This window comes from Felis catus, chromosome C1 (genome assembly GCF_018350175.1).
Source record: "Felis catus isolate Fca126 chromosome C1, F.catus_Fca126_mat1.0, whole genome shotgun sequence".
NCBI lineage: Eukaryota > Metazoa > Chordata > Mammalia > Carnivora > Felidae > Felis > Felis catus.
In genome coordinates, this window is record NC_058375.1 from 79,015,468 (window position 1) to 79,030,186 (window position 14,719).

The 14,719-nt window shown below is 34.0% G+C and overlaps 1 protein-coding gene across 5 annotated transcripts in view; it reads left to right on the forward strand.

Annotated features, from left to right (window-relative positions):
• MTF2 (metal response element binding transcription factor 2) overlaps nucleotides 1–11,003 on the forward strand; it is a 78,317-nt gene extending 67,314 nt beyond the window's left edge. For 4 of the 5 annotated variants that reach the window (XM_003990305.5, XM_045036210.1, XM_006934906.4 and 1 more), the window contains 6 exons: nucleotides 533–600; nucleotides 2,249–2,419; nucleotides 6,230–6,335; nucleotides 6,458–6,510; nucleotides 6,622–6,726; nucleotides 8,344–11,003. In XM_003990305.5, the coding sequence (XP_003990354.1) occupies nucleotides 533–600; nucleotides 2,249–2,419; nucleotides 6,230–6,335; nucleotides 6,458–6,510; nucleotides 6,622–6,726; nucleotides 8,344–8,701 (861 nt within the window). In that variant the 3' untranslated portion in view covers nucleotides 8,702–11,003. Of the gene's footprint in view, nucleotides 1–532; nucleotides 601–2,248; nucleotides 2,420–6,229; nucleotides 6,336–6,457; nucleotides 6,511–6,621; nucleotides 6,727–8,082; nucleotides 8,157–8,343 lie in introns of all 5 variants that reach the window. The other variant, XR_002161069.3, reaches the window with a different exon arrangement.
• Nucleotides 11,004–14,719: the final 3,716 nt, after the last annotated feature.

Consider the following 14,719-nt stretch of genomic DNA (forward strand, 5'->3'; position numbering starts at 1 on the left):
AAAATCCCATTTTTGTAGTGTTTTAACAGTTTTTTTCAGACATGTCATTTGATTTATAAAATTACTTGTAATAGGATTTTTACACCTCTTTTATATATATATATATATATATATAATTTTTTTGTTTGTTTAATGTTTATTTTCGAGAGAGAAACAGAAAACAAGCAGGGGAGGGGCAGAGAGAGAGAGGGAGACATAGAATCTGAAGCAGGCTTCAGGCTCTGAGCTGTCATCACAGCACCCAGTGGGGGCTCGAACTCACAAACGGCGAGATCGTGACCTGAGCCGAAGTTGGACACTTAACTGATTGAGCCACTCAGGCGCTCCTACTCCTCTTTTTATAGATAAGAAAACAAGAAGAGGTTAAATAGCTTTAGATCACGCAGCTAGTCACTGAGGACCTGGAATTGGAACTTGGATCTTCTATCAGTCAGTACTCTTTTCTTCTTCATCACATTGCCTCTATCTAGCACCTGTATATTACTAACTAATGAAATTATAGTGCTTTAAATTGTTTCTTGATACTTCACAGCTGGCAGACACACCAAAATCTGAAAGATATGAGCATGTTCTGGAGGCATTAAATGATTACAAGACCATGTAAGTTGATTTATTTTATGTATCCCTATGAGGGAGACTTGTAGTAAGTATAAGGAATAATGGCATTGTTTAAGAATTGTGGGGTTGATGTTTAGTACAAACCATTTTAAACTTTAAAATTTTAATTTCAGTTGAGCAAAGCAGTGATTCTCAAGGGTTGGAGAAGGGAAGAGCAATCCTCTGGGAATGGTGGATGGGAGGCAGGCATACCAATATCTCAGGGGCTTTGGCTTGTTCCATTGAAAAACATATTCAGTAATGACTTGTTTTTATAATACAGTCCCCTGAAAATAAAATAATATCTTAGCTGGTGGGAAAATGCGAAAGATAGTGGAAAATATTATAGAGAATATTGGTTTTAAAATGATTGAGATCTTCTATGGTTTTAAGATCAGTTATTGCCATCAGTTGCAGAAAAATAGTATTAGTAGTCTTAATTTTTTGATAATTGATTATTGTTGGATATATCCTTGTATAGACCTTTCTTTTTTTAAGAAATAAAAAGCATATCTACATTTCTTAAAAATATTTAAAAATTGCAATAGAAATGATGTTTTAAGTGTATATGCTGGCTCTTACCAACTGTTCAGCAATTTTATAAAATTGTTTTTGTAACAAGTTGCTTTTTTTGAACTTGACAGAATTTCCTCCTTAAAAAACAATTACTAGCAGCTAAATCTTTAGGTCAATTTAAAAAGCCATAAAGTGCCTGAGCAGTTACAGTACTGGTAAAAATGCTTTATGGGATGTGAATTCTGTAATCCAATTTAGGGTACCAGAAATACATCTGTTCTTATTATGATAGAAATGGGAGCTTCCCTTTCTCAAACATGCATGGAAGTGGAAGAACATTCCAAGTGTTTGGTAGTGGTTCTGGAAGGTAGGCAGGGTATAGTAGAAGTAAGGTAGGTGGGGGTGTTTTGGATTAAGGAGCCTTAAGGACTTTGGAAGAGAGTTAGGAGCACATTTTTTAGAGACCCAAACCCACACCGAAATAACATTTTTCTGTTCCAGATTATTTCCAATTCTAAGTATGACACACTAGACACTCCTTTTATTTTCTGGACCTCTCATATTGGGTTCTCTTTTCCAGTGCTAACACCTGCTACTTTCTGACCAGGGTTTCTCCCCTCACAGATTCACTCTGAAATAGAATTCTTTTCCTCAACCATTTTTGAGATCTTTTAAACAGGACAATGAAATATGGAAAACACATATTGGGACTAAAAAGACACCACTCTCTACTTTCTTCCTTTAAAAAGTTAGATGCCATGTTTTATTATTTAAAAAATTTTTTTAAATGTTTGTTTATTTTTGAGAGAGAGAGCACAAGCAGGGGAAAGACAGAGAGAAAGAGACACAGAATCTGAAGCATAGATGCCACATTTTAAAAAGAAAAGTGGATGTGTGCTCTTCTCCCTTCCTTCTGATCCTATCCTTCCCCCCGACCTCCTTCGCCATTGTATCCTACTGTGGATTGACTCTGGGAGCAGACAAGAATCCAGGAAAGCAAAGGGAAAGAGCGAGTTTTGTAGTGTTGGGTGGACTTTCATCTATAAAGGCTTTATATCTGAAAGTTGTGAGTTAGGGTCTGACATGTATATGTGTTCAGTTTTTAAATTTTTAGTTAATTTTTTTAAAAATTTAGGTTTATGTCTGGGAAAGAAATAAAGAAGAAGAAGCATTTGTTTGGGTTGCGAATTCGTGTTCCTCCTGTGCCACCAAATGTGGCTTTCAAAGCAGAGAAAGAACCTGAAGGAACATCCCATGAATTTAAAATTAAAGGCAGAAAGGCATCCAAACCTATATCTGATTCAAGGTAAAAGTTGATCTGTGGCTTAGTTTTTCTCTTTAGCTTATTTGTAACTAAAAATGTGTTATTTAGTCTCATTAGTATATATGAAAGTATAAGTGGCAGTTACCCTGATTTGTTTTCCTGTTTATAATTTCTTGCTTAGACAAGGTACAAAGAGTTAATGTTAGATGTTTATTTATTTATTTTAGATATTAGGCTTTCTAGGAATAAGCCTATTGGTTTTGTTTAGCAGACAGCTTAAGTACTAGCTTGTTCGTTTGTTCATTTTTCATTCATTTATCCATTTATTAATTCTATTTATCAAGCAACTTAACTGTCTAAGTGCTGGGGATACAATAACAAACAAAACAGACTTTCCTTCTGCCTTGATGGGTTTACAGTATAGTGGTGAAGAAAGGTGATAAATAATTACAGGTCATTCTAGTGCCATGTAGGGCATAGCATTTGGATTTAGGTTGTACTGGGATGGTTAGAGGTGAAATGGTTTACTTTTAAGAAGGAATCTTAAAGACCTATCTAAGATGATATTTAAGCTGAAACTCAAAGAATGAGACTAACCTACCAATGTGAAAGAACAAAGGGAAGAATACTGCAGGTGGTGGAAATAACGAGTATGAAGGATGTGAGGTATGTTCTAGGAATTCACAGACTAGTGATGTATGAATGAGGGCTAGAGATTAGCATCAGGTGTTGGAAAGTTTGGATGGGGCGTGATCATGTAGAGTTGTGTAGGTCTTTGAGGAATTTTTTAAGAATAATGGGGAGCTATTTAAAGATGTAAGCAGATTGAATTATCCTTTAAAAATACTTTGTGTGCTTTTGGAGAGTGGATAGGTATAGAGGTAAGAATAGAAGCAAACAAAAATGAAGACTCTTGCAGTCATCTAGGTGTAAGAGATTGCCTGGGTAGTGGTTTCAGTCAAATGGAGACAAAATAGATTTAAGACTTCTATTGGAGGCAAAATTCATTAGGTTAGCTAATGATTTAAACTTATGAAAGAAGGAGAAATCAAGTTACACAAAGCCCAGATTTCTGGCTTGAGCAGCTGGTGGGTGGTGATGTCTGGTATCAAGACCTACAAGAACAGATTTTGGCAAGGTGAACGAAGCATTCTTCTGTGTCATACTAATTGAGTTTGAGATTTTTACAAGGAATATCTAAATGATGATGATGTTAGATATAGACAGCTGAGTGTGTCAGGAGCTCAGGAAGGGTTAGGGCACATGATACAAATTTGGAAGCTGATTTATAAGGCCATGAGAATGAATGAAATTACCTAGGAAGCAAGGAGTTGGTGGGGGAGAGAATGAGGCCCAGAGTAATGCCCTGTTATCATTTAGAGATTTGGAAGAGGTGAAAGAAACAGGAGGCTAAAAAAGAATGATCAATGAGATAGGAGGAAACCAGGAAAGTTTAGTGCCCTGAAAAATCAAGAGAAGGGGGGTGTTTCAGAAAGATGAGCATATTAAACAGTATTGAATGCTGTTGAGAGATGGATTTAAGGTGAAAGGAAAATGATTGTTGGATAAGATAACATTCTGTTTTTAATGGCCTTGACAAAAACAGGTTTTTTTGGAGAGGTAAAGATAGAAATCAGACTGAAATGGGTTGAAGTATGATTGAATCCAGCACTGCTCAATTAAAATGTCAAAACTGGGCTTTTTCTACAAATAAAGGACATAGGCAGATTCATATAATAATAATGATAATAAAGGGAAAGGGGGAAATGAGAAATTAAGAACTCTGAATAAGAAGGGAGAAAGTGGAAAATGTTTGTGCGAGAACACTCAGAAGTAGTTTTACTTTGAAGAGAGGTAGACAAATGGAAGCTGAAGAGGAAAGGAAGTACTCAAGTGATGACTTTTAAATAGAAAATTAGTTGGAACCTGTTTTTATGTGCTACTAGGAATGATCCAGTGGAAAAGAGATTGGTACAGGAGAGAGGGACAGGTAACTGAAAATATTGTAAAGTCCTTGAGAATCCAAAAGGGAAGGGATTTAGAACTTAAACATGGGAGTGGCCTTTGATAGGAGGACTTCTAGAACCCTTTTGTTGAAATTGGGTGAAAATAGGTACAGATATTAGTTCTGCTGTAGATTTGGCGTTTGGAAGATGACTGAAGTTATTGTTTTGGTAGCTTCTGTTTTCTCAGTGAAATACTGAGGTATAAAGATGGCTGAGGGTTGTGCAGAGAGGGAAATTTAAGGAGTAAATAAAAGGTATGAGAGTACCTGGAGAGTAAGAAAAAGTAATAACCCAGGGTTAACAGTGTTTCATATCCATTTGAATGTGTAATAAAGTAGATAATGCTTTTAGGTTGTTGTTGTTTTTTTTCCCTAAAGCAAAGCATATTTACTCCTATCACTTTTAGATTTTATCATTAATCCTTTGCTATCAGTTGCCCATATTATGGATTAGAAAAAGGTTTACACAAATTTTCTCATTCCTATCACATTAATGAGACACTCCATCTGTGTTAGCTAGTTCATTTGATGCTACCGGGAAATGGTTCAACTTTCTTTCAAGGCATTCTCTATTCCTTCTGGGTCCTATGTATGAATTGGTCCTTTTAATCTGAAAATACTTTGTTTAATCCAGGGGTCCTGTATAAATGTTGATCATCTTAAAAAAAAACAACGATACTTCCATATATTTTATCCTTGAGACTTTTGATTGTAGTTCTAGTTATGCTTTATTCCTCTAGCTCCCCTACTTTCTCCTTCCTTGTACTTCCACCTTTATTGCCCAACTTTAGTTTGGTGTCTGGAGTAGTTTCTTTTCTAGTTTTCTCCATTCACCTCTTTCTAGCCTATTCTATGGTGTTATTCCTTGTCTGTGTAAAAACACAGGAAATTAAAGTTTCCTGGGTAACTTTCTTATAGCACTTAACTCTTTTTATCAGCCTTTTTGTATGTATCTTTGTCACTTTCTGACTGTATTATGGACCCCTTAGCACAGGGAAGATCTTTGTAGTTCTATTATAGCCCCTCCCCCTTTTTTTTATACGGTAGATAATGTTTGTTGAATGAATGAAGTAGATGTTCTCTATATTGATATTTGCCCTTTTCTTATTCCCTTCTATTAATTAGAGATGTCCTTGACTTGCTATTTTCCCCCTTCTTGCTTGATATTTGCTTTTATGTCTCAAAAACTGGTTTTCTAGATCTTTCTAATTGTACCTTTTGAATGAGTCCCTGCCTAATATAAAGGATTCCTTCTTCTACACTCTTCCACCCTGGGTTTCATTCTCTTTATGATTGATATCATTCAAGAATATATATATTTATTTCTAAAGGCAACCTGTATTTATAGCTACTATATTTTAATATAGATACTTCCTGGCTCCATGTGGGTAATGACTAAATTCATAATTACTTTTAGTAATAAATTCTTAAAATATTCCCTTAAGGGCCTACATAGTAACAACCTGGACTAAATAATGGAACTCTTGGGGGTTTGGAAATCTTCCTTCCAGTATAGTAGTCTGTTTTTGTTTTTGTTTATTAACTTTGAGGTTGTATATATTTTTCACAATTGTGGTAAAGAGAAAAGTTTTTTCCTTAAACTTTTCATATGTAAATAATATCTGAGTCAAGAAATGTTCATTTAAATTGGAATGTGTTCTCTGTATGCACTTGACTAAATTGGTAGATTCAACTTACATTTAATTTTTTTGGTTTTTGTTACCATTAGTATAAAAATAAGTGTAACCTAATTATTACATAAGTGGAGCTAAGCCAGTATATATTGTCCATTGTCTTTTTGTTTTTCTTTATGCAGAGATTAAATACATAATGATTTTATGTTTCAGGGAAGTAAGCAATGGCATAGAAAAAAAAGGAAAGAAAAAATCAGTAGGTCGTCCACCTGGCCCATATACAAGAAAAATGATTCAGAAAACTGCTGAGCCACCTTTGGTAAGAGGATGTGTTGGTATATATTCTCAAAGAGGATGGATGCTTGAAATTAACTGAGAAATGAGTATCTTTTTAGTTTACTTTAGAGCCATGCTTTAAGTATGTTATTTTTTATTTTCCAGGATAAGGAATCAATTTCAGAGAATCCTACCTTGGATTTACCTTGTTCTATAGGGTAAATAGAAAGTTATTTTCTCCTATTCTAGGAATTTTCTTTTGGGGGGAAATGAATATTTCTATTGTTATGTAATATAGTCGTTATACCATTTAAATTCTTTTGTCTTAGGAGAACTGAGGGAACTGCACATTCATCCAATACCTCAGATGTGGATTTCACGGGTGCTTCCAGTACAAAAGAAACTACCTCGTCTAGCATTTCCAGGCATTATGGGTAGATATTTTATATTCTTATTTCTTAACTAATTTTCTTCTAGATTCTTTTTCTTTGTAAAGTAATGATTAAATAAATTTTTAGCAATTGAAAGTGATGTAAATATGCCTTTCAGCGTTTGAGAAGCATCTATATGTAAATTCTTTAGGTTGTTATTAATATTCATCTGAAATTTCTGCTTTTCAGAGCTCAAACATTAAAAATTTGTTAGGAGATTTTGCTCTGTGCACAGAAGAGGTATACTGGTGTTAATAGGCTGTGCTCTTTTCCTTGAGACCTTTTTATGCTTCTAATATTTAGATAATATTTTTACCTAAAATTTTTTATCTTTAGGGATTTTTATCTTTAGGAGTACTTTTTTTCTCAATATCTGAATCAGACATGTAAATCCTTTTGTTACTAAGAAGATTTTAAACTCAGGATTTCTATCAGTAGCAGACTTCTCTAATATTTTATTTAACCTAATTCTTCAGAATGATGCCTTTCCCAAAGCATGACGTATCAGGAATGAAAAATTAGTTTCCTTGGGGTCAGAGCTATGAGCTTGCAAGTTTTATACTTCCCTTAGTTTAATTTTTGTTAACACTTCAAAAACTGCTGTGTAAATTGTACAAAATTCAGAGTATTAAAAAGCTTAAAATGTAACTCATTTTTTAATGGATTGTGAATAATTGAACTGTGTTTGGCCTTTCACCAAGCATTGTGCTAAACTTTCCACATACATTGCCTTTTTAAATTCTTAAAACAGTCTTTTGAGTCGTAGATCTGTTATTCCCATTTTAAAGATAAAGAAACTGAAACTAACAGGTTTTAAGAAACAAGCATGGTCATTAACAAGCATAACAGAACTGGGATGTTGAGTCAGGCAGTATGATTATAAAGTCTTTGAATTTAACTTAGGTTGTATTCTCCCTTGTTAAAAGATTATAAAATCATTGAATTCCTGAGCTGAAAAGGACCTCAAAAATTATCTAGTTCAACCTCTTCACTTAATCTCTTCACAGAAGAGAATACAGAGGATAAGAGATTTGAATTTGGCCAGTATCACAGAGGTAGATTCAAGGTACCCTGATTTCTACTTTGTGCTTATTCCAGTTCATTACATTAGTTCACTATGCCTAGAACTGGTAATAAGAGAACATTTATTCTAGTTTTACCATCCATTTAAGCCCATGGAACAATGTTGTATATATAGGAGGTACTTATTAAGTATTTGCTGCATTGAATGAGTGAATGAACTTTCTTCTTTTTAATGATAAGACTGTTGACAATATCTGACTAATGAATAGGGCCTCTTCTTGGTAAGAATTTGTCTCATTGGCCTCGTAATTAAAAACTTCCTCTGATTCTTTTAAGCTTAATAATACATTGTTAAGGAAGAAAAGCTCTTCAAAAGGTCAGCCCCAAGAAGGTGATGGAGTCTAATGAAGGCGAGTGATAATCCATTTATAAAAATAGCATGTATTGTGTTGGTTTGGCTGATGTTTATGTCACCAAGGGTATATACTTAGAGTAGTGTGATAGAAAAAAAATCTGAGAACACATTGTTTGGGCGAAGGATGCCTTATAAACTCAGTAGACAATTATGGCCTTTTTTTTGTTGTTGTTGTTCCATAGATTATCTGACTCCAGAAAAAGAACTCGTACAGGAAGATCTTGGCCTGCTGCAATACCACATTTACGGAGAAGAAGGGGTCGTCTTCCAAGAAGAGCACTCCAGACTCAGAACTCAGAAATTGTAAAAGATGATGAAGGCAAAGAAGATTACCAATTTGATGAACTCAACACAGAGATTTTGAATAACTTAGCAGATCAGGAGTTGCAACTCAATCATCTAAAAAACTCCATTACCAGTTATTTTGGTGCTGCAGGTAGAATAGCATGTGGTGAAAAATACCGAGTACTGGCTCGTCGGGTGACACTTGATGGAAAGGTGCAGTATCTTGTGGAATGGGAAGGAGCAACTGCATCCTGACTGTAGGACTGAACATTATGTTCACTGCACTCTCATTCTCTGTAGGTACAGTTCAAAGTCCTAAAGGAGTCTGGCTTTTACTATCTTTCTTAAAAAAAAAAAAAAAAAGTCAAAAAAATTCACAAAAGGAAATGATACTAGCCTTAACATGTACCTGTCAATGTTATGGATATTGTCATAAAAAAGATATCTTTTAAAAATCAGAACAGAGACTTAATTTTTTAAATCTTAAGATTTGTAGAATGTTTCTAGGATAGGATATTAAAGATGATTCAAATCCATGCATGGTGTTAGATAATTTTTCTAATTATTCCATTGAGTCAGTTTTTGTGATTAGTGGTTATCAGATCAAACAGATCATGTAGATAGATAGCACAAGTATATGGAGAAACGTTGTCTGTTTTGTTACCAAAATGTTGGAAAAAATTTATTTCAATACCTTTCAGATTTCATAAAGTGCAGTGTATATAATGCCTACTAAAAAACTGTAAAATATTGAAATTTTCTTTCACGCAAAGTGTAAAAAATATATTGAGCCTGTAAATTGCTCTGTGACTAGACTTCATTGTCGTCTTAATATATTCTTTGCATGTGCATATATGTACACATGTGTGTATATATATGTGTGTGATTATGTGACCTATGCAATACAAATTATGGGAATGGGCAGCTTTGGAGTATATATCCCATAATTCTTTTTTCAGGAATAGTTGCAGTATTTACACAGCAGCATTTCTTCTCAGGCTTTTATTGGGTGCTGTTGCTTGCTATGTATGAAGAGAAATGTGTCAAACAAGTTTAAAGTTTAGTGTGTTCTGAAGAAGGGTGTGAACAACAGTGTTCATGGGCTTTTAGAATGCTTTTCACTTTCAGTCCTTGTAACTCAGCTGTTCAGTACCTAAAACCAATTCAAATAATATGAACATTATCTCCTACTAGAAGTAACATTTTCAAGTTTTCATGGCACATTATGATTGTAAATGTCTCTCAGTTTTAACAGTAAGTCTATAGGAGTCCCGTGAAGATTCCTGAAATGTCTGTAGTAACTGTTAGTCATGTTGAATAAGTGTAGTATGAACAAAGTATTTTATTGCACAGGGTTAACAAACAGTATGTTGCCTGACAAGGCTACTGCTGTTTTATTACAACATTACCTCTTGTTTTTATAAAATGTACCAAGATTTAAATTGATAACTTTATTTTACATGTAAAAAAACAGTTTCTTTTATCACCAGTGTTAGAGTTGTCTTCTGTTTCTTTTTGTTTTGTTTTGTTTGTTTGTTTTCTTTTTTAGCCAAAGAGTAAACAGAAGAATATTCTTATTTTGGTGGCTGTTCATTTTACTCTTAAAAGTGATTGGTGGATTTTAGCCTAAAAATTGGGGAATTTGCCGCCAAAATGAAAAATATGTAAAGTGTAGTGGTTACAGAGCGGTAAAAATGTGGGTTAGTACTTATTTATTCCATTGATTGATTATTTGACTGTTTATAAAGAAAGTTGCTTTATTTCTTTAAACATCTTCAAAAGATGACCTTTTCTTGTCACATTATAGCCAAAAGAAGCAGAGAACTTCGTTGTCCTGCATTTGGTTCCTGGTTGGCCAGGTATAAATGAGCTTTACAAAAGTGCAAATTAAAAACTGTCACTTCTGTTTACCTCCACCAAAACTTGATTTTCCCCTAGCTATTAATTTAAAGTTGCCTTTCCTGCAGCTGCAATATTTTGAATAACACACAGAGTTTGTGTTGATTTTGAATGTTTGTTTATATCTAGGGGTAATGGAAAATGTAAATCCCGTGTAACCTTATTCACTCCACCTGTATCATATTATTTCATTTTCCCCAAAGTCCTTTAATTCTAACTGAACACCAGCAGTATTTTTAGTAACTCTTTCTTTAGTATACATGGAAGATGATTTATTAAGCTGAACTGTCTTTAGACGTAATTATTGTGAATGTCTGTTTTATTTTATCATGGTGGTTCACATGGCTCTGATGTTCAGTTTGTATTTTTGGAATTGCTTTACTTAGAATTAAAACAGACCAACATTAAATGTGTGTATTTTTTAAAGAGCTAATGAGTTTTGCTTCTGTATTTGCTTGAAAATACACACTGATGCAGTAGATGACTGCTTTTATTTAGCCAGGGAGCTAAGGATTGTTCCACTTCCACTGTAAATATGTTCACTTGAATTAATCTTTATGAAACTTGGCTTTCATTTTCCTCTTGTCCCTCAAATAATAATTATTGCATGTTCATCTAAAAGGATCCTTTAAAAAATAAACTGTTTAGCCAGCTCGTATACTTCCTATTTGAAAGACAATATATCTCCCTCTATCTGCCTTGTCCTTAAAATTCAAGAAAATTCAGACTTTTCAACTATGTTTTCCCCCCTTATATAGAAGGTGTTAAGGTTCACATCAAAGGATTCTTTTTTTTCCTAAAAAGCTTTGCTCCTAGGCTATAGCGATAAAAGATATAAATACAGTATGCCTTACTCATTTTAATTACATTTTTATTCAAAACAGATCATTTTTATAAATACTCTGATAATAAATGATAAGTATGGATTTTAATATGATCTAACTAGATCAGAATATGAGCTTATCAGAGTTATTCTATAAATTCTAATGTAGTCAGATGTTGCTAGTCATATTTTGTTACTAAATGTTTAACAAGTGAATGTTAACTGATGTGTGAGTTGAGGGTCTCTCTTATATTTTGCAAGTTATGTCCAACTGTACATGTTTAGTTTCTATTATGTATATATTCAGAAGATTTCTGTTCTCAGTGTCGGGTGGGGGTAGAACTAATTCTTTTCGGCCATTAGGTTTTGGTTGGAGCATGATCTGACTTGCGTAGTTATAGCAGACTGTTGCATAATGTTCTAGAGTTGTTTGAGTGAGGATGTGATGGCAAAGCAAGATGTCCATGCAGCTTTGGGAAAAAGTTTAAAAATGCCCTTTAATGTGGGGAAGATTTCCTGTTTAAATTATATTTGAGTACTTCTGTGAATATACACTCCCAAAAGTCTCCTTTGGTTTTTTCTGTGGTAGTTGATCAGTCATCTTCTTTCCTCAAGAAAATAAAAACTTGACAGTAAAATGTAAAGTGAGAATTTTATCTAATCGTGGATTCTTTTCTAATTACTAGCAGTTAAGAAACCACATGTCAGACTTAAAAAAATTTAGAGCTGGGAGAAGCTATGAAAGCAAACTGATTGGGTCTCTGAATAACAAATAGATTGGGAATAAGTACAGTATTTGTAATTCTTAAGTTATATCAAAATGTCTTGGGGTAATAGCTAGATCAAAATATTATACTTTAGAATAAGATTGCAAATTAACTAGCTCACTTTATTTTTCTCCCCTTCCCTTACTTCTACCCAACAAAATCCCTTGTAGCTTACTCCTCTGGCATTTTCTCTGTTGGAGATAATGAGTATTGAAATTGGATGCTTAGTAATAATTCCTCACTTTTGCAACATCTTCAAGGAATGTGATGTCTCATTCAAGAAAATTCTACTGGATTTAAGCAAACAAATGAACCAAATCTTCATAAATGATAAGATGTATTTATTGGATAAAACAAAAATATATCCTGTTCAAAATCATTAGTCTAACTTTTGTTCCTTGTATTTACCAAAAGGTATTCAGTTTTTTCTTTTTCTTTCCATGCTTTCACAAGTGAAGGTGATACAGTCTCAAAACTAACATGAATTGGTTAATGGGAGGCAAACGAAATTTTAGGTCATGGTTTGTGGCCCTTCAGAACTCAACTCTACCCACAAAAATCTTATTCCTTAAGTATTTAATTACTTTCATTGAGTTTTCTTACGTATCACAGGAGTAACACTGACACTGAGTTCATGTAACACATGAAAAATATCTGCTAGGTTGGTACTACAAAACTGGCAAATGACTGTGTTGGAGGGCTTTGTTTACTCTTGAAGTTACAGTGTGAGAGGTAGTGTACACCTGCCTGTTAGCTTCCACTGCCTCCCTTGTGGATGTGTATGTTTGATCCTTAATGCTTTTGTGTGTGGCCTAGGTTTGGGAAATTAAGTAAGACTAGTTTACATTTGATTGATTTCTACCAAGTTTAGTCAACCCATCATTAATTATGTCAAGTGCTGAAAAAAAATGTTGACGATATCTGAATGAATATCTAGCAGCTAATCAAAAGTAAGTTTTTCATATCAAGCAGAAGTTAACAGTAAGCTCACCAAAAACCGTTCTTTTAAGAAATCAAGTTTTCACACGTTTTACTTTTGCCAGAGAAATCTTTTTGAATGTCTTTTTAAAATTTGATTACTGTTACAATGTTTTCTATAAGTTAATTTGCATATGTGACTTTAGATACATAAGAATTTATGTAAGTAAATTACATTAAAAGTTACTCAGTGAGGTTGCAAATTTAAGTTAAATATTAATACCATCTAGTATAAATGAATATATACTTAGTGAAGGATTATAATTAATGTTGTTTTGACTGATAATTGACCTCTTATATATTATAACTAATGCTATTAGTGGAATGTAAGGAAATTTCTATACAGGATTTCCTAGAATGCAGAATTAGTGGAATGTAAAGAAATTTTGCCTATATAGAATTTGAGACAAAAACAAGATTTTCTGAGAATTTGGGTCTCTTTTGCAGATATATAAAGCTTGCTTAGATGGCTCTGAAGTTAAACTTTTCCTTGAGGAGAAATGGAAGTTCAAGGAGATGAAGCTTATTGGAGAGGGTTTTGGAAGGCAAAGCCTATTAGCTCATACAAGATTTGTGGAGGCATAGTTTGGTTCCTGTATTCCTTTATCACCAAATCTTTTCCAGAATGCAAGAGCAAATCTATAACAAGTCCATATTTTTTTTTTTTTTAATTTTTTTTTTCAACGTTTATTTATTTTTGGGACAGAGAGAGACAGAGCATGAATGGGGGAGGAGCAGAGAGAGAGGGAGACACAGACTCGGAAACAGGCTCCAGGCTCTGAGCCATCAGCCCAGAGCCCGACGCGGGGCTCGAACTCACAGACCGCGAGATCGTGACCTGGCTGAAGTCGGACGCTTAACCGACTGCGCCACCCAGGCACCCCACAAGTCCATATTTTTTATATTATAATTTTGCATAACCTAGTATCTTAGTCTTTCTGTGTTATTATTTATCTTTGGATGTAAATTTTCCAGTGAAGAATTATGTCATTAGAAATTCATTCTTGATACCTCTTTATAAACTGTAGTTTATAAGCAACTTTTAAACCATTAAATGAGACCAGAAGTATTTAAAATGCTACTTTATTAAAGATTTTTCTAGACTGTATTAAGTAATTAATGTTTTTTAAACACCATCTTTAGTATGTTAACCTTTTTCTAATTACTGGGAGATGGTGAATATTTATTGTATGTTGCTGTAATATGGCGGTACTCTCAGGGGTTTAGATGTGGGTAGGGGAATGTGTCCTTATTCATAAAACCTTAGGCTAGGTGGTGCTTTTATTATACTTGTCTGTTTTACACGTATCTTCTGTGGCAGTGCCTGTGTTAAGAAACCTCATTTATTTACAGTGCATTGAACAGCTTTTCTCCTTTCTTTTCTCCCACGTAGCTTCAAAACATTTTAATTTGCTGTAGAGTGGAAATAATTTAACCAAGGTTTTTTGGAACAAAGAGATAACCAGGTAAATAAAATTTTATTTTATTTATTTTTTTTAAAAAACTTCTAAGAGAGCATGCATGCATGTATGTGAGCTGCAGGGAGGCAGAGAGGGAGAGAGAGGGAATCCCAATCTGTGTTGATAGCTCAGAGCCTGATGCAGGGCTCTATGCCACAGACCATGATGAGATCATGACCTAAGCCGAAATCAAGAGCTGAACGCTCAACCAACTGAGCCACCCAAGCACCCCAGGAAAAATTAAAACCTTATTTACCTACAGTTCTGATTTTTTTTTTTTTTTTTAGATTCTTGAGTGAGTTTTTGAGAGTGATTTCCTCTGAAAAACTAGCTGTTTTTTTTTTTT